General features: G+C 35.0%; 1 protein-coding gene across 17 annotated transcripts; it reads right to left on the reverse strand.

Moving 5' to 3' along the window:
- Positions 1 to 296: 296 nt before the first annotated feature.
- LOC114307083 (uncharacterized) lies at positions 297 to 25362 on the reverse strand. 17 transcript variants are annotated; one of them, XR_014364027.1, is made up of 11 exons: positions 25104 to 25362; positions 23404 to 23662; positions 23103 to 23318; positions 18956 to 23008; positions 18584 to 18768; positions 18353 to 18504; positions 18212 to 18263; positions 16468 to 16534; positions 13127 to 13219; positions 10026 to 10152; positions 297 to 815 (listed from the first exon to the last, which is right to left on the reverse strand). XR_014364027.1 is itself a non-coding variant. In XM_082919914.1 (6 exons), exons 2-6 carry the CDS (start codon positions 23608 to 23610, stop codon positions 18423 to 18425), a joined length of 4743 nt encoding a protein of 1580 aa, XP_082776040.1. In that variant the 5' UTR covers positions 23611 to 23662; positions 25104 to 25362; the 3' UTR covers positions 18062 to 18422. The 17 variants fall into 17 exon arrangements, 1 of the variants encoding a protein (XP_082776040.1); XR_014364028.1 differs by lacking the exon at positions 16468 to 16534; XR_014364025.1 differs by having other exon boundaries at positions 297 to 10152.

A 25362-nucleotide genomic window follows, 5' to 3' on the forward strand; every position in this document is an offset into this window, starting at 1 on the left:
AACTTTAATGTCATTATTAAATCAATTCATTAAATCAAAAAATTCAAAACTAAAAACATTTCATATATTAAACATATAAATTACACATTTGTTGGCTTTTTGGCTTTCGAAGGTTATTATTGTAATTGTGAGTGTGCCAGTAAGGATCAATCAGTCGTTACAGAAAATTAGTTGCCAACCAATTATCAGATGATTGTGTTTTAGTTCTTTCAACCTCAATGAAGAGAACTTTTGCTGGTGGCTTGATTTAGAAGAATTAAGTAAACAACAATCAAATGAAGAACAATTGAAGCATCTCATGAAAAACTTACAATGATCCAATTCAGCCTCGTAGAAGTTTACAGCAACAATCTGCTTGAAACTACTCCTATGAACGAAGTGCAATGCAGGAATTTTAAAGTACAGAAATGTAAAGAACAGGAAATGTAAAACTGGAAAGGAAATAAAGTAGAATAAAACTGATTTTTTGGATCTGAGTCTGGGCTTTTTTCTGGGGCCTTCTCTACTATTTATACTTCTCAAGGATGACCATCGAACTGCACTTCTAATCGTCGAATCGTTCCTCCATGATCGCTGATCATGTTGCCTTATACTTAGCTCCACTATGCCATCACTTGTAGTTAGGCTTCCCTCCTGATTTTGAATTTGAATGTGAGTAACCGTTGAAGTTACATCACTTTGCATCCCTTTACTGATCCAGTGCTACGCAGATCTTGTAAGAACTAATACTAACTGCCACGTGTACGATCACGATCGAAAACTTGAATAGTCTTCCCGTATTGCCCTTATTTTGCCACGCGTTGAATTCCAATTGGCTTATACAAAATATGTAGCCAACAACATTAAAAGTCTAATAATCATCCATTACATGATAATCATCTAAAAATATCCGTTAACAACAAAAACAAACATCTATTACATAATAATCATCCAAAAATTATCATCCAAACACATAATAAAAATTAATTTAGTAAAAATGTAAAAATGTAAAAAAATTATCATTTTTATATAATTTTATCTTTGGTGGATAGAAATAGTTTTTAAAAATTCAAAAATAACTTTTTGACATTTATTTTTATCAATCTAATTTATATTTTTTCCCATTGACGACTTTACTCTTGAAATACAATATTTTCCGTTTACAAAGAAAATAGTGTCTTTAATTGTCCTTATTTGAAACAATATTCAAAATTCATGTCAAATGTATCATGATTAAAAGGTTAAAAACCAAATTAATACAAGTCCCAAACTACAAAATTGTTAGTATAATTTACCCTATAATTTATAATAATTGCTCACCTATAGACTATTTACAAGTGGGTGATTCTGTCTACACTATTATAAGTTTGCTTCATTACCATCTTTAATTTTTCAAATGTTATTACAATTTTATCATTATTTAAAATTACCCCCAAGAAAAGATAAATTACACTCACATCACATCCCTTGAAATTTCGACAAAATATAGTTAGTGTTAAAAGCTACTAAAACTAAGGGCGATGGTGGGAAGATAATTAAATAAAGGTAAATATATATTTTAATAGGAAAGTGATGATGATATTATTTTTTTATTGATGAGAAACAAATTATTGATAAAAAATAGCTTAAGCACTATATGAATTAAAACATTAAAGGATGCCAGTGTAATTATACTAAAAGTATAGAATTAACTGTATTTTTCTTTAAACCTTAAGAAAAGTGAGAATAATTTACCCCTCTCCAAAAAAAAAAAAAAAAAAAAAAAAAAAAAAAAAAAAAAAACCAAAACCCTATTTCTTATTCTACTCACCCATTTTCATTAGGATTGGAGGTTGTAGGACATAGTGGTCTTGACGATGTGAGACTGGAGGGTGGAGGTCTTGGCAATAAAAAAGGGATGCAAGGGTAGTAGTGGGGATAGGGAAGGCGGTTGGGAGTGACAGTTGGAACTAGCGAAAGGTTGCAAGGGTAGTCGGGGTAGAGCTAAAGATTTGAATGGTTTTAGGAGTAAAGAAAGATAAGACGTCAGAAATAACGATAACTGAAATTATAGAGTATAAGAAGATAAAATTAAGAGTGTTCGCGGATCGGTTTTGTGCGGTTTGCGGTTCGGTTTTGACCCGTCCGCATTTATGCGGTTTGGGAAAAAGTCAACCCGCAACCGCCCACAGTGCGGTTTGCGGTTTGTGCAGATAGGGTTTGTAAATGTGCGGGCGGTTGCGGGCGGTTTGCGGTTTACACTTTTTTTCTTTAAAAATTAATTTTTGAGTTTTTTTTTCCAGCGAATTTAGGCATCAAATTCATTTTATATATTTGTGATAACAATTTTTTTGATGAGTTTACAAATAAAAGTTAAATATCAATGCATTAAATGAAAGTACCCAAAACAAAGAGACCCTACACTAACATTTTTGCCATGAAAAAAATGTATATCAATTCATTAAAGGTTGTACTCAATTAGAATTGCCAGTTCAGTAATCAATAATCAAACTATAAGTTCCATCGACCATTGGAAGGAAAATTTTATTAGGAAAAAATGGATGAATCACCAATGAAAATCATATAAGAAACCAAGTTTAGGACTTGATAATTCTACGGCATTAAGAAAGTTGAGAAATACTTAAAAATAAGGATCCTATAGTGTCATAGATAATATAATGGTGCTCCTGTAAAAGTTACAAAGTTGGTATATAAAAAGTAAAAATAATAATAATAATAATAATAATAATAATAATAATAATAATAATAATAATAATAATAATTAAAGTGCGGGCGATTTTTGCGGGTTGCGGGTTTAAACCGCGACCCGCCCGCAACCCACAAATTTGTCATATTTCAAACCGAATCCGCCCGCATTATGTTAGCGAAACCGCCCATTTATATGCGGGTTGGGCGGATTGGGCGGTTTGAGCGGTTCGGATAAACCGTTGCCCACCCCTAGATAAAATGAAAATTTTAATTTTAAAGGGGTTCAATTGGAAAATGGCGTAAGCTAGACTTGTAGGATAAATAGAGTCATCCAAAACAAAAAGAAAACAAAAATATTTGATTCACCAAATTCTTGGGGGAAGATATTTGTATATTTTTTTAGGCCTCGTTTGGCATCATTTTTTAGCTTAGAAGTTAAAAGGTCAGTAAAAATTAAAAAGTCAATAACTTATATCAAAAAATTAAAAATTTCTTTTTCTTTCTATTTTTTACACATCTTTTCGTAAAAAACTAAAATATCATCCCAAACATACTAGTTGTTTTTTATATCATATTTTAGCCAAAAAATTTAAAAATTACTAAAAAAATCTGTTCTCAAATGAAACCTAAATGTCAAAAGGCATTTGTGATTTTAAATGTCTAAGCTTCTTATACTTTTTTTTTATTTTATTTAAAAAATTTATGTCAAAATGTTTAGTACAACTTCTACTTATAATTTATTAAGCAAAAATAATTTGAATAACCTGAAAACAAATGTAAAAACTGATACTTTTAGCTTCTATTTTTTGATTATCAACTTTTAACTTACAATAAGATTTACCAAAAATACTTTTGTTCAACTGACAAAATGGAAAATTTATAAAATAAAATAAAATAAAAAACAAGGTTTAATCTTTATAATAAAATAAACTCTTAATTTTTTATTTTATCAATCTTAATTCTGTTTTTTGATTTGTTTTCAATTTAAATTATTTGTCTATTTTCGTTAAGTAATACTAATAGAAAAAAAATATGTTAGTCATTAAACTAAATGAAAAATGGCATTTTAAAATTTTTTTTTTTATACATCTACATTGAGAATTATGACTAAAATATCATTTTTTTCGATAATTTTACTTAACGAGAATAGAAAAATAGTTTAAATTAAAAAATTATGGTTTAAATTAATAAAATAAAACAAAATAACTCATGATTTATCTTGTAATAATAAGGCTCAAGCCATGGTTTTTATTTTTATTTTTGTTATTTTCCCTTAAAACTTTATGTTATTTGTTAAATGCCTTAATTTTTTTATTAAAAATGTATATAACAGGGACAAATTATGTATATTCATACATTTTATAATTTATAACCGTAGTAAATTTAGACAAAATGCGGTGAGAGACTGAACTGAAAATAAGACTGAACTGAAAATAAAAACACAATTTAGGGCTAATTGTGTAATTTAGCCTTCTTTTTTTAATACTTTGTAACAAGAAAGAAAAATAGTTCATGTTTGAGCTCTACAATCACTGCAACCACACAAAGATAACATATTGACAGTCGGGTAAATTCTCCTCAAACTAGTCGAGTTTCAGCTCATAGCATCATTACATAAGCATAACCATAATCAGATGACATATTGGCAGTCTGGTAAATTCTCCTCAAACTAGTCGAGTTTCAGCTCGTAGCATCGTTGCATAAGCACAACCAGAATCATATTCTTATACATACTAGAGCTTCTCGAACAATGTGATATCTCACACTAGGTAAATCCTTAACCCTTTCCCCTCTTACTAAGATTATAGAATGTTCTTGTGAATCATGACCAATACTAAGTACATAAGCAATGTTTTCAAATCCAGAGATTAATCATACTCTAGCAACTTTACGTAACACAGAGTTCGGTTTTTTGGGTGTGATAGTTGAAAGAGAAAAATTAGGGATCATGAAATTTTTTTCATGAAAATGATCATGAAAGAATTATGATCATTGGATTACCTTGATTAGTGTGTGGTGCTTTATTCTAAGTGTAATCCAAAGGTCACAAACCTTTTATGATTATTTTCATGAAAGGTTTTTCATGATACCTAGCATGACTGTAGTTGAAAAGTTGACATAAACGAACCTCTGCAAAAACATAACCACTCGAGCAAACATGGTAAGCACCCTCAATACATATATATACACATATACCTTGAAGACAGAATTCAAAAACAACCATTAACCTACAATGCACCCCTTGCAAACACAACATTAAAGCAATTCAAATCATATTGCATTGGCATAATTAAGAATTGCATAAAAACACTCTGAAAGAATGAGTTTCCCACAATATATAATAATAATAAAATACAAATAAATTTTATGTGTTTTCTATGTCAATGTGTAAAAACTGTTTTTAAAGCGAAACATTATTCTTACAGCAAGTTTATACAAAATATATCACAAGAATAATGTGACAATGTCATATCTTTGTGGATGTTATGTTTTAAAAGTAAAATATTCATATTGAGCCACACCATTCTTTACAAAAAATTCTACATGAATTTTCCGTTTATATATCATCATCACTATTTTCTAAAGGTATTTTGCATTTAAAAATATAATAATAATAATGATAATTTTACAAAATGTTTCAAGGTCTAAATCAAAAAAATAAAATAAATTGAAGTATTAAGCTCTATTCCATCTAAACCCTTGAAATGAGATTTGACTAAAGCTGTCTACAGAGCTGGAGTCCATCAGTCCTGATCAATTCAAAATGTGCAGTCTGGTTTGGTTATTTGTAGAGATGCATAGGTTCTGGTTCTAAGCAATTAAAAGAACACGATGGAAACGAACCATTCTTTACAATTCGATTCCAGATTATTAATGCTTTTAACAGAACAAGATGGAAACAAACCAAACTGTTCCCTATTTTGTTTATTAATTTTAATATGTATAGAGGTATTCTGCAAAGTACTCGACTCATCATCTTCTTCAAAATCCAAACTCATTCCTACTTTCTATTCACGGGGTACTTCTCTATTATAAAGATATATTTGTTTATGTAATTTTTAAAATTTTTACACAACGTATATTATTGAGAATTGCATTTCTACAACAATTAGTACATAATATGAGGATTTTGTTGTCTTTAAACTTTTCATTAATATTAGTTTAGATTGCATTTTGAAATTTGCAATACACTTGCAGATTTTTTTGGAATAATTTTATAGATAGAAATCAATTTATATTAAAGAGAAGAAAAGAAAAAAAAAAATAGAAATTACCTCATAACTGTGGATCCAAACCATAATCAAACCATCTTTGACAATTTGGTTTGGTTCGTCTCAAGGCTGACCCAACTCTCAATGAGGCCTAAAGCAAAATCTCAGGCTTTTTTACATTGAAATAATATTTATTAATTCCTTTTTTTAGGTAAAAATTAATTTTATGTTCAATAAAAATAGCCTTTAGACAACTGGGGCCTCTAAACAGGAAGAATTTTTTATGGGCCTTTAGACAACCAAGAAAAAATATGAGTGTTCCAAGTATTTATGATTGAGGACCTTTTTTCTTTTTCTTTTTTTGTCAAAGAGCATGAGAATATTTTCAACTATTAAGAGAATTACATCAAATTAAACCATCAACTATTACAAGCCCAAAATCAACTAACACACTATTGATAAAAATAAATAAATAAAAAAAGCCCAATAATAATAATATTTAAAAAAAAAAAAACAACTAAGAAATAATAATAAACAAAAATAATCACTAACAGTATACATGAATGGCCTATTTACAATGAATTTTATTTCTTGGATCTGTAAACAAAATATTTTAGAGTATAATATATTTGGACAAAGAATGTCGAAGCCTAGGGGCCTTACAAAATCGGGGCCCAGTGAAAAAATTGAAGTGAATCTGAGGTAGAGAAGAGAGATTGGAAATTTTAATTTCCTTGTGATAAAACCCCATCTGACAAAGTGGTTGTGGTCGGTCGTCATCTAAAGATGAGAGAATTCTTTCTTTTGTTTATCTCGCTGGCATTGTCAAATTATTTATTTATTTATTTATTTATTTATTTTTATTTTTTGGGTATTATTTACAGATTGACAAGAGGCCATTAGTTTAGCAGTTAAAACTAGGTTTACTAATCTTGAGATCCTAGGTTGGAAGCTCAGGACAATCACTTCATGCAAATTATGTCAAAGGTTGGATCGGATCTGAATCCAATCAACCCATGCTAGAACCCCATCCAATAAAGACTAAACTAGACCTACTTTTTTATATAAAAAATAAATAAATTAAAAAAAAAAAAAAAACTGAAAGCACGTTAATAACAACCAAACTTTTAAGAAACAAACTTTCGGAATTTGATAACTGTTGTTCATAACTACAAATAAAAAAATAGAAAGTCTTAAACTCATCTCTACAAATAAATACGTGTTTAAACTACCTCTTTCAATCTAAGCTGTGGCATTACCACATCATCCTTTAATTTAAACCCGACGACAATTTCCATGCACTGCTCTTTTCAAGTACAAGAAAGAGAGTTGTGATTAGGACTGCAAATGAGCCGACTAAAACTGACCCGAACTTTAATATGTTTAGATTTGTTTATTAAGATTTTAACAAACTCGAACTTACGCTCGAGCTCAATAATAACAAACCGAGCTCAAGCAAAGTTAACTTAGGTTTGACTTGAGCTTGAGCATGTTCACGAGTCTTAACAAGTCAAAATTTATAAATTCATACTTGTATATGAGACTAAAGTTACAATTAAAATTTTGATCATACAATTATATATACAATATATATAAGCATATTAAAAAAAATTAATATTTTATCAAAATAATAATATCTACAACCACTATTATATAAATCCAGTTCAATATTATTTACATTTATATTTTTTAAATATATAAATAACGTATTTATCTTATTTTTTATACATATTTTTACAATATTTACTATATAAATAATAAACAGTAAACGAGCCTGTTAACGAGCCGAGCTTCAGAATGTTTGGACTTGTTTATTAAAAATTTAAGAAGCTTGAGCTCGAGCTTGAACACAAAAAATTTAACGAACCGAATTCAAACGAGCTTTTACCGAGCCGAGCTTGAGCTTATTCACGAGCGACTCTGTTCATTTGTAGTCCTAGTTATGGTTCATAAAGACAGACAGAAAGGGAAATGCAAACAGATATAGAGAGATAAAATAGCGTTGGATGTGGTTTTACGGGGACAAAACAAAGCTGAGGCTGACTGTATTTTCTCATTTTCCCACTCCCAAAATCTATGATCTGTGTATTGTGTATATAACGGTGGACATATGACGACCACTTATTCTTCATCTTCCTCTCCTGAACCTGATTTTTTCTCTCCTACACCAAATCCCCACACTAGCCATGTTGCCAACTCAAGGGTTCCGAATTATGATATGGAGAACAAAACGCCACGTGTCAATGACATCAACACCATAGGCATCCTCATGCGCACTAATATTCACTGTAATTTCTATTCCTAACCTGTAGTAACAATCATAGCCTTAAGGCCATGTTTGTTTGGCGGATTAGATTAGCATTCCCATGACTAATAGTCCTAGTACTACGAATCCGTTAGATTATGTATCCTATCTTAACTAATAGTCAAGTTTAAAATAATTAGTCCCTACTTCAATTATTTAACCAAACATCGGATTAATAATTTTATTGGACTATTAGTTCAATCCCAATCTCATGTTCACCCAAACAAACATGACCTAAGTGTCTTAATAAAATTGAAACTACACATCATTTTAGCATATAGCAGAATGTATCATCCATTTAGTTGACCATTATGATATGGGTTACTCAATTTTGACACCTTTATATCATCAAAACATAACCCTGTATAATCTTTCAACATTCCACACTATCCATATTATATGTTTTGTTAAACCTAACCATTTTAAGCCACAACAATTTTGGTCCTCCCCCTCAGCAATACCATCAACGATTTTCAACAACTACACTTCTCTTTCATTTTAGCTGAATTGGTTCTCAACTTCTCACAAATATGTTCATCTATCAAAATCTCATAGTTGACAAATTAATATTTGTGAAGGCATTCAAGATTCGCAACTAAAGTTACAAAAAACATAAATAATAGAACAAAGAAAAAGCAGAAAATGACCAAAAAAAGGTACCACAAGACCAAAGAACTCTAGAAACAAGTACATCCAACTCTTTCCAATCAATACAAACACCAGAAATATAATGATGATGGATGTCTAGCATAACTTCTACTAATTCGATGTGAACGAGATAAAAGAACTGGGGGCCAAAGGGAGACAAGGTTAGAGAACTTATTTATCTTTTGCTCTTTCCCCATATCTAATAATCTATATAGAAGACAAGGTTGCATCAAACAATGTAAACAGTTGAATACGGCAGTTTTAAGAATTAATATAAATCACTCAACGGTAAGTTTGAGGAAAATTATGTACAGACAGTTGTGTGAGTCTGGTTTCTACCATTGTTCTCTCTAGAAGTCTAGATTATGATCGTAAGGCCATAAGTCTTCTATTTTAAACATTAAGTGAGCTAATTCCCAATTTATTTATAAATTAAAATTATGCATTTGCATTCAACTAATTTAATAATATCAAAATAACACAATTTCACACTTATGACATGATGCCTCCACTATCTAAAAAGCATAATATAAGAATAATAAAAAATAAAAGATTAATACTGTATATCATTACTAGGCAGACAGCATGCACCACACACATTCACTTCCCTTAAAAATTACTTTTCCTCACCATTGTTTATTGACAATAACAACCAGAATAAGATTTATTTTCTTAAAAGAATCTTTTAATCATTTGAAAGTGTTGAATAGGTGATCTAACATGGTATAAGAGCTCAGATTGGATGAAGTCATACGTTCAAGTCTCTCCATTTTCATTCTTTCTTCTCTCTATTTATGGTGTTTGCATCTTCATGTGCAAAATAGGATAACATTGTTGGGCCCATTTCCTAAGTCTTTGGTTCAAATCCCTCGGTTTGCATTTGATCACTGTTTTTCTTCTTTCAATTGCAATTTCTGCTCTATTCCAGCTTAAGCTTTTGGAATTAGTGGTGATCTAACAAAAAGTACCAAGCTAATGTAGCTCCTACAAGGAAGTTCAACTTAATTCAAAAAAATACATCTACGAGGAGAGTTCGCCAATTCTAATAGCAAAGATTAGTATAGAAAACTCTGGCACCTACATATTTATTTCAGAAATTAAAGCAGAAATTTAACTAAATGTTGTAATCCAATAAAAATCGAAATCAACGTGTGATGCAATTCAAAGTTCACAACATAGGAAATACTGCAAACCTGGTTTAAACACAACGAAGGAGCAGTGTTTGAAGTCCAAGATTGTCATCCAACAAAGTAAAGCCTACCCCAAAGCTTTGATACTACTCCCAACATTTTGCGAGAAAGGGAATGCACCAGATGCGTTCTAGAAGCACAAGAAATCCGTCTTGAGTTAAAAGTTGCATCACTCAAAAGAGTATCAATACTCAACTCAAAAAGCCTTAAAAGAGTATCTACCCAAAGGAAAACGATATCAATACTTTTTCTAGTGCAGCTATTAAACTACACTTGCGAGACTTGCATGAGCTTCCTACTCAATCATTTCACTAAGAAATATGTCATTAATGTTATTTCTGAATGTTGGCAGACTGAATTCTCCACTGGCTCACTAATTTACTGAGGTGGTTTTTATAAAATAAAAATAATTATATAAAAATTCACTTGAAGAGCTTATTCTCTATTTAATCGAATTAACAAATATCACTAAAGCACTACAGCATAACAAGTCTTAAGGAAGATACTATCTCGAGGAAGATGCTATAAAATATTTATCAAGGACAGAAAATGGTGAATGAGGGAAACAAACTCTGCTTAGGGGTCACAAAGTCAAGAGAGGTCAATGTAATTTTTAAAGTTTATATTTAATACAAATTCCATCCTCAAGTTTTAACAGCTCAAGTTTTTGGGATATTTGGTGATAATATGGCAGTCACAACCACTTAAGGCTATCTAAAATGGAGGGAATATGATTACTGTCAATGGGTCAACAAGCTCAACACTCATTCAATGGATGGTTCAATTGAATATTTGGTGATAATATGGCAGTCACAACCACTTAACGCTATCTAAAATGGAGGGAATATGATTACTGTCAATGGATCAACAAGCTCAACACTCATTCAATGGATGGTTCAATTGGAATGGTGAACAACTTCAACAAAATGTTTAATTATAACAGTGACCCAATCTATTATGGCCTGTTTTAAGGAAAACAATTCTGGGGTCCACAACTGGTTCTAAACCATTAAGGCCATGTTTGTTTATGGTATACAAGGGCCAGATATGAGGGTGGGGCTGAATATAATATGAGGTGGGTCTCACATGTTTTTTTGTCTCTTTATATCCTGTGTTTAGTTGCTGCAGATATAGGAAGTCAGGATAGTATATGATACAATGCAATACCCCTCATGATACTATATATCTCCTACCGTTGGATATAACTCATTCTTCATCTAAAGGTAAACAATAATCACTCTTCTCTTATCCCATCCAATATCCTACCTTAACCAAACATAGTATAAGTGACCCCACAATATATATAATCCATCTCATATCCTATAACATATTATATCCCATCATCATCCTTAGGTATTACATATCCCCCTCAAACTCTTATAGCCAATCCGAACAATCAAACGAGGCCTAAATGTTTGACACAAGTATTTTAAATGGTAAACAAGACCTTCCCTATTATTATCTGAGAAAAGTGCCAGAACCTAGTTAAAGTAAATTAAGGGTTTTTTTTTGCCAAAAACAAGATAAACTTTATTCAAAGTGGAGGGGGGCTTACCAGCTCCATTTACCAGATTACCCAACCATCTAAACTCAAGAACTTAATCCACCCAATATAGATCAAGTATGCCAGCAGCACAAATCTAAATTGCTAGGCCTCCTATTTAGAGTTAACTTTTGGACTTATTGGCTAATACGAATTTTCCACGAGTCGGCTTCTTAGAATTATTATACTCTGACAACCTTCCTCATCCTATTCATTTTCCAACTTCTCATAGTTCTGTTTTTTCACAGATAATTAGCTCTATAGTTTATAAGCTACTATCAGATCTAGAGTTGAATAGAAAAATTATCAAAGTACACCTTATGAAGGAAAGTTAAGGCAAAGAGGTCAAGCTGTGCTCTACTTTTCATAAAAAATAAAAAATACACAAAAGTGACCATTAGCAGCATTGCAATCACATAATCGTAAACTAAAATAGAAATAATCCATCAATAAACCTAAAATGGATTGAGGTATATATATATAGTGTCAATCAGAGTGGGAATCAACTCTTCAGAAATTCATGTCCACGAACACATAAATAATCCTAATGAAGAGTCACTAGAAATTCATGTCCACGTACTTTTAATGAATTAGAGTTGTCACTAGAAGGATTGAAGTCCACTTTAATCCACAATTTTCATTTTTGGCTTATATGTAATTTTTTAACCATCTTTTGCGCTTGTATATTGTATACATCAGGTATACAAAGGTTGTGCCACTCCTGGCATGTTTTGAATACATTTACTTATCTGCACAAAAAAAGCATCCTACGACATGCACATCTATTATCGAACTGCCACCCCCACCTTATACCCATTCTACAAGCAACCATACAGAACTAGTACTCCCTATTTTCTTTTGATTTGACGGTTTTATAACTCAAGAAAATAGCATCACATGCACTTCTATTCTTGAGTATAACTTCTTTGAAAAACTCTAGTACCAAACATGAGGATTTCAATTTATCTGCTCTACATGGTAAAATCACAATGTTCCGTTCATATTAATGTAACTTTTGTAATTGTCTCCAACATACCACACAAACAACTCTCTGTAACTCTGCATATGCCTTCACTTCAACGAGCACCGAAAATCCTAAAAATTTACGTTCCAACACCAACAAAGACAGGATCATCCTAAAAAATGGAAATGGATCATATTGACAACTAACAATCGATAATTTAAAATGCTTGCCAACTAAAGCAAAACAATCAATAAATGCTATTACTGTTAGACCAATCAGATTAGTTGGTATAGACCCATGCGTTCAACCTCTAACTCGGTTGGCGAAATAAGGAGGAAAGAATCCAATTGTCAAACAAGCACTAGATTATAACCACGTTGGGGCAATAAACAAATAAATACACAACCATAGAGAACAACTAATTTTTCAAATTCCCTAAGACCACAAATATTAGCTTATAAATTCAACATATAAATACTCGGTGATCAAAATGTACATATTATAACAATTTCCAAACAAACCACCAATTTCACAACAAAAAAACAACAAAGCAAATTTAGGTAATAAACAAAATTTGTGCTTTCAAAGTACTCTTACCATATAAAAAAATTGAGAGTAAACCTTTCAACCGAACTTTCAACCTTCATGTTGTCTGCTTCGCCGAAAAAAGAATTGTTGAATTGAAAAGATCTATTATAAAAGACAAAAATTTCAATCGAAAAGACAAAATCAACTTCAAAGACCAGCCTCAATAATGTTAAGTTAATTTTGATCAAATTGCAAATTAAACCTTAATTTATTGCTAGCACTACAAACAATAAAACCTACTTATTAAAAAACAAGAACCAATATTCTTCACTATAGTTAACTAAAACCATAAGATAATCTCTCCAAGACACCAGCTAACAAAAACAGATTATGAGTTAAGTCCTAGCCCAAAGATATTCAGTATTCTTAGATGTCAAAATATTTGATGTTCTAACCATCACTTGATTAGATAAGACATTCATGTTCGAAGTCTTAAAATTATCATGGCTCTGAGTCAAATGTCATTTCATTTTCATCTTCGATCTGTGCTGCTGTTGGAACAATGTTATTTATGTTCATTGGGTTTTATAACTCACACCTACTTTAGCAATTTCAGGACTTGCAGGACATGGGCAGTGGTAATGGTCCATAAGCCATTTCATGAGTTATTTTATGTTTTGGGGTTTTAGGAGGTTTATATCAAGTTCAAAATAGTTTTCATAGTCAGATACTCAGGTTTCTTATTTTCATTGTTTTATTCACATGAACTTGCAAATGCAAGCCAACCAAAAAACTAAGTTTTGGATTGGAAACGTTGATTCGGGGATATTGGATAGCCAACGCAGTACAAGACCCAAACAGTCCATCTATATTTAGTTTTTTTTGCATGTCCTTTTGGCATAAGGTTAGCTACGTATACCTTGCATCTATATTTAGTTCCTTTTCACATGTCACTTCTTAAATTGCGGTTAATAGGACGAGAACCCTCATCTGCAATCAACAAGAAATGCCACAAGACAGACGTCCAAAACTAGATTATGCCATTCATCTACTTTTATATATCATAATCCACTACACAGAGTCTCAAACAGCCCACAAAAAGCTTAAAATGCATACACGTATTTGGCATACGTTCTGTTTCATATGTTCATTATATAACTTTTTGGACCTAGTAGATCATTTTTTACATCAGTTGCTCTCACTCTTTCTTACTATTCCCACTCTCCCAAATACATTACATCAAACAAAAAGAAGCAGGCATCCACAACTTTCTCCTCTCACCCAAGCCTCCAATACAGCAAGAGTTTAAGTTCTAGAGTTTGTGATTGTGTTTGAGTGAAGTAGGCACCCTTGCAAGTGCAAGCCCTCTAGGCTTTTGTTTCTCCTCATCATCTCCCCCTCTTCCCCTACTACAAAAAATAACCTGGTCATTATTTACGGCACACAAAAAAGCCCCCACTTTCATCAGAAAGCCGTTAAACTTGAAAATAAATCCCAGCCCCACATTCAGCCTTATTAAGACACTAAAACCTAATTGTTTTGTGTCTAAAACTTTTCTAAGGCCTTGTTTGGTAACATCACTTTTTAGCCTAAAAGCCAAAAAGTCACTAAAAAAACCAAAAAGCCAACTTCCTACATCAAAAAGTCAAAGATTCCCTTTTCTCTTTACTTTTTGCACATCTTTTTGTAAAAAATCAAAAAGTCATCCCAAACATACTAGTTTTTCATACATCATATTTTAGCCAAAAAGCTAAAAAGTTACTAAAAAACCTTGTTCCCAAACAAGGCCTAAAAGAGCATTCTAGCCAATACTCAAACATCTTCAGTTCATAATATCAAATCTCCCAACATATATCATCAATATCATTCTACAACCATTTAGAATGTGGAGCAACTCAGTATAATAACATCTCTCTTTGGCCTCTTCTGTTTTAATATCCCGCCTTTTATTGATTCATAGGTTTTAATATGTTCAGTTCACAATATCAAATCTCCCAACATATATCATCAATATCATTACACAACCATTTAGAATGTTAAGCAACTCAGTATAATAACATCTCTCTTTGGCCTCTTCTCTTCTAATATCCCTCCTTTTATTGATTCATAGGGTTTAATGACCTACTTACATGTAACCATACACAATACTAAGCTAAAAAATATGCCTATGGACATTCATTAATGCAAAATCTACACTTCGATTCTTCTCAATTAGATGCCAAAATCATTGCCTGCCTGTTGAATGTGGCAACTGCTTTGCTAGCAATTATCAGATATTTGCTAATATTTCCATTCCTGTCTTACATTAACCACAAATTTCACACATATAATGTATCAAAACAAAACATTTAGAACTACCAAGCTAAATCATCTTCCAAATATAGTATAGAAGCATTACAAGCTAGCAAGGAAACACATCAAATTTTTACTTCACATGTACGGACTATTTTAATCAGCCTCTATCCCACTATATGATTCCCATATATTTGATTCTTCATACTTTTTGTGTTGACCTTTGTTCCTGAGCATACAATAAAATCTGATTTATACGATTTCTTATAACCAATACAATAGCAACACATCACATTTTGACTTCACATGTACAGACTATTTTAATCAGCCTCTATCGCAAGGTATGATTCCCATAACGTGATTCTTCATACTTTTTGTTGTTGACCTACTTTCGAAAGCATACAATAAATCTGTTTTATACCATCTCTTATAACCAATAAAGTTCCAAGGCTAAAATTGCCAATCAAAAAGTTTTAAAAAGGTAAGCTCAAGTAGTTCTGATTTGTTAGCTCCGTCAGACTTGCACTTGATCATCAGCATCAAATTGTGTTTCCCAATAAATTCAACACTATGTTTCCAATGGTTGATCTGTTAGTAGCCCAGTGAATACTTTCTTCTCAGCAACCTTACAAGTTATAGCAACCACACAGCAATAAATGCAGCAGAGTATTTTTTGAAAACGGTCGTTGATCAAGATTTTGCATTGTCTAAGACCATCACTTAATGGTTCAAGCTATTTCAAGAAGGCCGCACGAGGCCAGAGGGTAAGACATTAGAATGAAAGTGAATGGCCAGCTATTCAATCACTCAAGAAGCAAAGCAAAAGCACTGTTCCTCTTAAACTAAGCTAGAAGCAAACAAATTTAATGGTAAATCATTTAATGCTAAACACCTATGCAACATTTGGTCATGCAATAGTATGATCACCATAAATGGAGATCCTAGGATGAGAGAAAGATCTAAGTTGACATAGGATGCAGTAGTGAAAAATATGTATAAATTTATTAAATATAACTTAACATATAACCCTTGATAGAGCTGAACGGTAAAAAAAGATTCATGTAGCCAACCCCACTTGATTGGGACACAAGGTATGGTTTGGTTTGGTTTGGTTTTACCTGTGCAACACACCAAGAACAATGTCAAAGAGCCCAAGTTTTGAAATATTGCCTTCGTTTTCCTTTCCTATATTCATCAGATATAAACACGTACTTCAACAGGTGATTATCTGTATCGCTAATCAATGACTCATAGGGTTTCATTTTTACTACTATCAATCTAGCTTAAAGTATTAAAAAGTTAAAGAACACGTAACATAAAAAAGGAGGCACCATTGCAATATAACGTAAAGCTACAATGATATTCAGAGGTGAACAAGTTTTTAAAAAATGTCCTAACTAAGTTTTATGCACAAAACACATTTGTCAAGGGAGACACAGAGCAATAGAAACAGGGGGTTAGGAAAAGGGAGAGAGAAACCAAGGGGGGAAAGAAAGAGAGAGTTTAGTTTAAAAAAAACTATTTTCATCTTGCAGTCCTAATTTGGTCATGAGAATTTCCATCTCCAAACAAGCAACTGACACAAGCGCCAGAAATGGCCCATCAACAGCAAAGAATGAGAGGACAGGCAACAAACAAACTGGTACCAGTTTTGGCAGCAGAAAAAATAATTAATTTAGTCAAAATCTCCAAGCTAAAAAAAAGCACATAAGCTATTAAGGAAGCAAAGTTTTTATAGACACATTATAATACATCAACATCACACCAAATCCCATACATGCACCTAGGACCAAAATTTCTTTTTACTGTGCTGTTCCAATTAGTAGGAAAATGAAAATGCTTCTGAAATGTTTCTAAATTGTTTTGGAAACATTTTGAAAGCAACCAAAGGATTTGAAAATACATAGATACAATTGGAAACATAAATTAAAGTCTGTACAAATGTATTAAACTTTAATAATTGATTAATTAAATATAATTGGATTTATATAGTCAATCACTTAAAAGAGCAATTGTAATTAATATTGCCAATTTGCTAAAAACCAAATATTGGGGTCAAATAATTCAATTTTAATAAACACAAATGTAAATGATTCTAAAAGTGTGTAAGATCCGAACATTTTAGATTTTGTAGTCTTATCAGTGACTGATGTATATCTCACTGATTTTGTTTGTTGGTTTTGTATTCAGGTGGGTAACCCCTAGGTGCCTTTTTGCTGAATGAATTATACAATTGCTTATCAAAAATATATATGCATAAATAAATAATAATTAAAAATATAAATAAATAAATATAAATAAATAAAAAGAGAGAAAGATCCCAAGCAAATAAGGTCTAAGATTTACGTAGACAGTTACTAGTAATAATATTTAATAATGTTGGAAAATACAGTCTTTTATATATTTCTAAAAAATTCTTAAAATATTTATGAAAAAATTCAAAATTCATGTCAACTCAACTTATAGTTTTGGTATATTACTCTGTTTTATGGTGTGTTTCGCTGTGTTCTGATGCGTTTTGATGGAAACAAAAATGTCATTATTCTAATTGTGTTTTATTTTCTTCTTTCAGGAAGGGGAACGTTTCAGCCATTTTAATGAAAAACAAATGGAAATTTTGTTCCTTGATGTAGTTTAACTCAAGATGCTCATCAAACACACAACTCCACCAAAAACTAGAGCCCAATCATAGCATCTACAGAAGGCACCAGGTTTGTCTTGAACTAAAAACTGCTAAAATGACTGATAACGCAATTTCAATTTTAACTAGGTTACTACAGTACTAAGTCGACATAAACTATCCCAGCACTAAATAAAGAGTACTAAATGAGGATGTCAAATCAAAAACAAAACAAACTTAACTGCGACTGAAACTTCAGTTCCAAAATACCATCTCCACTAAAAGAACAGCAACCTGAAATATCAAAACTAGCATAAACCACCCCGAATGACGAAGAGAGACGTAGAAAGACGAATCACCGATATTGCAACATGGAAAAATACCAAGACACGACTTCGATCCCAAGTCAAGTGTGAGACTGCTTCAGTCCAGCTTGCAGCTTAGCACAATGACTCAAGACTTATTGCCACGAACCTCATAATTGCTACCTCTTGATTTGCTTGGTTCCTCAAGTGAAGAATGAACATTGGAAGTTCTACAAAACAAAGGCAAAAGAATTTCTTTAGGTTTCTGAAAATGTGTGTCATTCATTTGATATACCGATGACAACTCACTTCTGCTTCTTTGCATTATGTTTCTTTATGCTTAGAACCATATCCATAGCCATCTTTTGGTGTTGCCTTGTCTGTGAGTGCAGGTCTAGCCCTTCAACTGTTTCACAATCAACTTTACAGATGCGGCACCACCCCATGCTTGCTAGCTTCCGCTTCCTTGAGTTATCAAAAGGATCCATGCCACCCTGCAGATACCATGCAATCAAAAAAGATGCATTCAACATATTCATAAACAAACCAAGAATTCTGTATGCAACAGCGTTGAATGCTATAGAGAATATACATGTCAACAAGTTACAGGGAAAGAGAGAAAGAGAAAGAGAAAGAGAGAGAGATGAAAACATAATTAGCACAAAGGCTGAAAGTACTTACAGTGAGGGAATAACTGCTCCTAAATCCAGGCTCACCAAGACGTGGCTGACCTGACCTGTCACCTCCAAACGGTTCACCATGAGGTAGACGATGCAGGAAGTTCCCAGGACCAGAAAGATCCCCCATCCGTGCGTGACCATGAAAAGAACCAAAACCCTCAGCCTCACCAAAATGCAAATCACCACGTAAGTTCTGAGGGCCCAAAAAATCGCCCCTCCTTAAACGACTAGGGAGAATATCTTGCCCCATCGAATCACCGCTCTGCACATTCCTTGGCCCGTCAAGCTCACCTCTTCGCAAGTTGAAGGATCTGGATCCTTCACCAAATGTGCGTGATTCCCGGCCATTACTATCATCCAGGCCAGAAAAACCTCTTAAATCACGAGGTGAAAAACCATGATATTCTCTACCCGGGCTTCTTGGAGCCGCACGATCCATATGATGCCGACCAAATCCAGGAAACGGTCCAAGAAAATCTGGATGAGTACGAGTAGAATCAGCTCTCCCAATGTTACCATCAGGACCAACTGGTCGTGATCTATATCCGGTATCATTTGAACCACTAGGATGATAGGGAGGCAAAAGTCTAGGAGCATTATCAACACCCGGATCTAAATTCAATCCAGCATCATAGTTCAATCCATGCGGTCCCCTATCATTGGGCCTTGATGAGGAGAAGTAGCCCCCAAACTTTGGTCCAGGCTCAGTGTCCAAATGAGGGTTCCTAGGATGTTGTTTCAGATCTTCTTTAAGCTCACCTCGATCAACATGCCAAGCTGGTTCCATTGGAAAGTGATTCAAGCCCTCCTCTGTCCGATGATTGAACCTTTCATCCCGAAAACTGGAGGAATGAGTACCCGGGGGCCCATTCATTCTCATCACATTAGCTTCAACACCATGAGGCTGTCCAAATGGAGCACCTTCCGAAGAACCAAGCAAATGGGAATCAGATTGTCTGCCATCCAAATGACGGGACCTCTGATCCAAAAAGACTTCACTTTCCATTCTATTACTAGGACGCTGCTGACCAATCTGCCCTTCAGGGCCATGTGGAGGTGCAATTCCCATTAATCCACCATGCGGAGGTTCACCTTGAGCCATCCTAGGGAGCCCAGCATGTGAAGGAGGCACATGACCTTGGTTATAATGCCCTTGAGGACCAAAAGATTGCAGTCCAAAATTTCTCTCAGGACCAAAATGACTAGGTCCCCTCCCTAATGATGAAGAGCTTGGACCAGGAATTCCACCCGAAGCAATTTCAGGATGAAATGAACCCTGAGGCTGCCTCAGCACAGGTGGCTGTAAATGATCAGGTGGGTTTAAAGGCTGTCCTGGCTGAGGTAAATGTCCAGGTCCTTGAGGCCTTAACATGTTCGGGGGTTGCCCTGGCACCTGTGCATGAGGAAGTGCTGATTGTAACATTGCAGCTCCAGCAGGACTTTGTTGGTGAGCTGATGGTCCATAATACATTGGCATATGTTGATGCCTGCCATGATCAGTTGGAGGGAATGGATGACCAGGAGGCATAACGCCCTTGCCCAACGCCTGATCATGTGAAGGGAAGCTCCTAAATTCATCCACTCCAGGACCTTGAGTTGTGAGCTGGGATTGACTCAAATTTCTTTCCTGAGAACCGTGCTGCAAACGTTCTCCACCAGTAAGAGGAGTCTGAGACTCGGCAGAACTGTCAGGGATATGAGTTGAGGCCAGAGGAATAGCTTGTGAGCCCTTATCAGCCCCATCAGTTACCAGCATAGCCGTATCTATTACATCTTTTTCCAACTCACTACGTTTCTTACTAGATTCTACTTGTTGCAATGAATTACCATCTTCTGCTGAATGCTCAGCTCGTGGAAGAAGATCAGTTGCATCTTCGGGTCCTGCAGCTACAATTTTAACAGACTTAGCACCAGGGGAATTGCCCAACCCACTCTCATTACACTCTTTCTTAACCATTTGATTGACTGCAGGCTCTGCAGAAGCATTTCCCCCTGCATGCAACTCGGAGTCCATATCCTTGCCGTGCATATCAACCTGACTATTGCTATCTTTATCACCACCCATTGGTTTCTGTACAACATCCTTCGATTGCACATCTGTTTCAGATTTGATATTTCTTACTTGAACCGAATCAGCTCCGAGACCAGATGTTGAAACCAAACCATTTGGTTCCTTAAGAGCAGTTTCCTGAAAGGATGATCCATCTTTACTATCAGCTACACTTTGCTCAGGCATATGATCACCTTGCCTATCCAGCACCCTAGGTTTCAAGGTCAGCCCAGATTGGCCAATTTTTTGTTCAGATGACATCTGCATTTGGTGGTTTGATCTCGGTGGATAATTTTGATTAGCCGGTGGCTGGTTTGCACCAAGCTGCATTGGCCTCACTTGAGATGTACCGGCAAATCCAACAGGAGATTGAGGAAAGGGCTGTGATTGTGCCCCATGGCTTGGCATCATTGGTCTTGCAGCGTAATTCTGAGGCTGGTGAGTTTGCAAACCATGTGAATGCGCAATATTTTGTTGTGACGACATATTGTCCTGAGAATTTTGCTGCTCCATGTGATGAAGGCCCTGAGGGCGTAACTGAGACTGCATAGGCTGCTGCTGTATGAAATGGCCATGTGGATGTAACTGATTCTGAACAGGACCCAATGTTTGCCCTGGAAATGGCTGCGGATGTTGAAAATATTGTTGAGACACTGGTTGTTGCATTGGCTGCAAAACAGGACGCTGAAGACCAGGATGACCAGGTTGCTGAGCATGAGGATGAACCAGATGCTGTTGTGCTGGTGGGATGCTTGGAACCTGACCCTGTGAAGACAACAAAACAGGCTGTTGCTGTTTTGGCACTGGAGCATGTGATTGGGGGGGACCCATCTGATGTGGTGGTGGAGGAATAGGCCCAGCCTGGGGATGCATGTGAGGGGGTTGTTGAGATCCCAACTGCATTTGCTGGTGAGCTTGAGGATGTGGATAAGATTGAAGACCCGTCACTGCATTGGGTGGTGGGTATTGTGTCTGAGACTGGGCATTTATATTTGGAGGCTGGTTGAGTGGGGGCGGGGGTGGGGGCGGGAGCTGCGGACGAGGATGTGGCTGAGGTTGAAGCTGTGGTTGTGCCTGAGCTTGAACATGTGCTTGTGGCTGAGCTTGCAGATGACGTTGTGGCTGCAGTTGTGGAAGAGAATGCTGAGGCTGAATTTGTGGCTGTGGATGTTGCATCTGGGATTGAGGCTGCTGATATTGAGGTATCTGCATGTGTTGTTGTAAATGAGGCTGAACTGGATGGGGCTGTGGGAGAGACTGAGCTTGAGCATATGGTTGAGGCTGAGGCTGAGGATGGGGGTGGCCATGCGGTTGTGATTGAGCCTGTGAATGTATTTGAGCATGTGGCTGCAGCGTTGAGTGAAGTTGATGCTGTGGGTTGACTGAAGCCTGCATAGTCACTGGAGCATGAACAAGTTGAAGAGGTTGAGGCTGCGTATGAGGCTGAATTTGTGGCTGGTGTGTTTGAGACGGGGGCTGCATTTGTGGCTGCTGTGTTTGGGGTGGGGGTGGGGGTGGGGGCAGGGGCTGGGGCTGGGACTGAACCTGTGGTTGAAACTGAGTATGGGGTTGGGCCTGAGAGTAAACCTGAGGTTGGTGCTGCACCTGCACATGTTGGGGATGCTGCTGGTATTGCTGAATAGCCTGTTGTTGATACGGTTGGTAATTTTGATAAGGCTGCTGGTAAGGGTCATATCCAGGATGCTGATGGTAGTGTTGCTGATATTGTTGCTGATACCACTGTTCTGGAGTTGGTACAGCAGTCGAAGCCACAGCCTGCACCTGAGAATTCGCATTAGCCTGCTGATTGGGGTCTTGTCCAGTTGGAGGGCCAGCCAAGGTTAGTGAAGTCTGTGCCTGAGAAGTAGATGCCCCAGATTGATTAGCAATCTGGGTCTGTTCAGCATTAGCTGATGCAGCTGTGGTTGTTGTTGTGGTTGTGGTTGTGGCTCCAGCAGCAGCATCCTGCACTCCTGCTGCCTGCGGTGCTTGAGGCTGCACACCCTGTTGTTTAAAGACATAAGTAAGAGCTAATTCATTCAGAAAACAAGAGAAGCATCTTACACAGATATAAAAGTGTAAGCCTTAATTGACTCACAGAACAGTTCTGAGCATGCTCTTGCACTTGACGATGCACAATTTGGATCCCACACCTGTTGCAAACAACTGGAGAATTTCCAAAGGCACACCCAGTACAATGGGAAGTGCACTCAGACAACGGACCCTGCCATTGGCATCCACTCCTGTGATAGAGACAATGAACTGCTATTTTGCCTATGGTTTCGGCCAGTGCTTTGTTTGATTCAATAAGTGGCTGCAGAAAGGGTCAATAAGTAACTTACGTTTAGAAAGAAAACACATAGGTGGGCAAGTAGAAAGCATAATAGGATTAAGTTAACCTTCGAATCAGCTTCTGTCACTAAGTATCCATCATAGGGGCACGCCCGAGTAGTGCCCACGATATATGTCAAACAAGGTTTACAATATAGATGGGTGCACTGTGACTGAAGCGCTTCATTTGGGTAGACAAGTAGGCGACAAACCGGACAAAAGTACTCTCCAGCAAGAGATTGAATATTTAATATGCACTCATTATCGAAACCCATGCTGGTTCGGGAATTAAAACTTAAACTCCCACCAAGTGTCAATGCAATTGATCTGAAGAGAGGGAAAATTAAAAAATAGAAAACAACGTATATCAGCTGCACTAGGCCAAAATGAACTTAAACTGCCCAAAAATACTTTGAACAACCAATGATGGGTAACGTTCATAGAACAAAAAAAAAAGAGGCAGCAAGAGAACTATATAATGACTAATAATATTTCCAAGATACAAATTTCAGCATGTATCCAAGTTGAAGGATACTGGTTTACAAAATCGAGAAGGGATAATAACTGCAGAAGCTCAACATTTGATAGCCATTAGATTTACCCTTGTTCAACCCACCACAAGTTAAGGCATGCAAAAATGGTAGCTCACACAGTCACACCTCATATTTCAATAAATTGAATCATCACCAAATCACATAGTATATCAAAATTTGCAATCCACTAATATACAAAATATTCAAATATAACACAACATAGCAGATAATTACAAGATTCCTCCCAGAAATTTCTATCATATAAGTAAAACTGCATATAAACGTTTAACTAAAAAATATTGTGGGCAGGTGTCGTTACACATTATTTACTATTTTAATCTTCCAAAAATATGGTTTGTTCATCCGGAAAAAAAAGAAAAAAGAAAAAACACCAGCAAGTGACTCATTTGCCAATGTATAATAACAAGGTATACCAAGCCCTTTGGCCTGTCAGTTAGAAAACTTAAGCTTGCCGATAATGTGGTAAAACAGTTACAGATCAATATAAAACGTACATGTGAATTAGAGTTATGATTATGATTATCAATAACAAATGAAAATGCAAGACACAAACATTTACAGATCAACATAACTTCCTTTTTTGTTTTAGTACGAGATTAAAGAATTCGCATTAGAATGCCATGGTTAGCTCGATCGATATACAGAGTGAAAAACTTCAGGAGGAAGTTACATAAAATAAACCTTCAAAACAAATTAAAAATTAACATCTATCATCAACCATTATTTCCATGGGAAGTAAAATCTCACACTTAAAAACTTTTTCTAGGTCTGTTTAGGATGAAAGTGTTGAAATCTACAACGAAGTTAATTCTTTTTATACAACCCATATTAGCATTGTAACTAAGTTTTGGTTCCTTATAATTAATAATTCAAATTTCTCTCTCTTTCTCTTCCAAAATATTCATCCTAATCAAATGCTTGCAAAAAAATATATACTTTTCGTTTCTTTTTCTTTCACTTTACTTTCTACCACTTAGGTATCATTTTTTTCTTTCTAATCAAACAGAGCCTAAGATACAAAATCAAAACAATAAAATACAAGGTACATCGTCCAAAATCAAACGTGCATGTGGACAAACAAAGAAAAACTCAAAAGATACAGAATCAAAATCGATGGTCACAATCACGAGATCAACAAAACCCAACAAAATTGAGAATAAAAGTATGCATATAAAAATGCAATCGACTGTTAGCATTGTACATCGATATCAAACCTGAAATTTGCAGAAACGGCGAGTGGATACGATTGACGATTGTAAACCCTAATCCATATGTGTAGAAGAGAGGGGAATCAGGGTTTTTCGAATGTCGATAAAGTGATGAGTTTTATAACAGTTATGAATAGTAGAGCCTAGTTAGTCACTCTTGACGATCGACGAGACAGAGAGAGATGAGAGATGAGAGAGAGAGAGAGAACAGACGCGAGCCAGAAAGCAAGCGAGGCGGTGATATATGGAGATGTGCCAGTGGTCC

This window comes from Camellia sinensis, chromosome 3, assembly GCF_055761805.1.
Source record: "Camellia sinensis isolate YWXY chromosome 3, ASM5576180v1, whole genome shotgun sequence".
In the NCBI taxonomy this organism is placed as follows: Eukaryota; Viridiplantae; Streptophyta; class Magnoliopsida; order Ericales; family Theaceae; genus Camellia; species Camellia sinensis.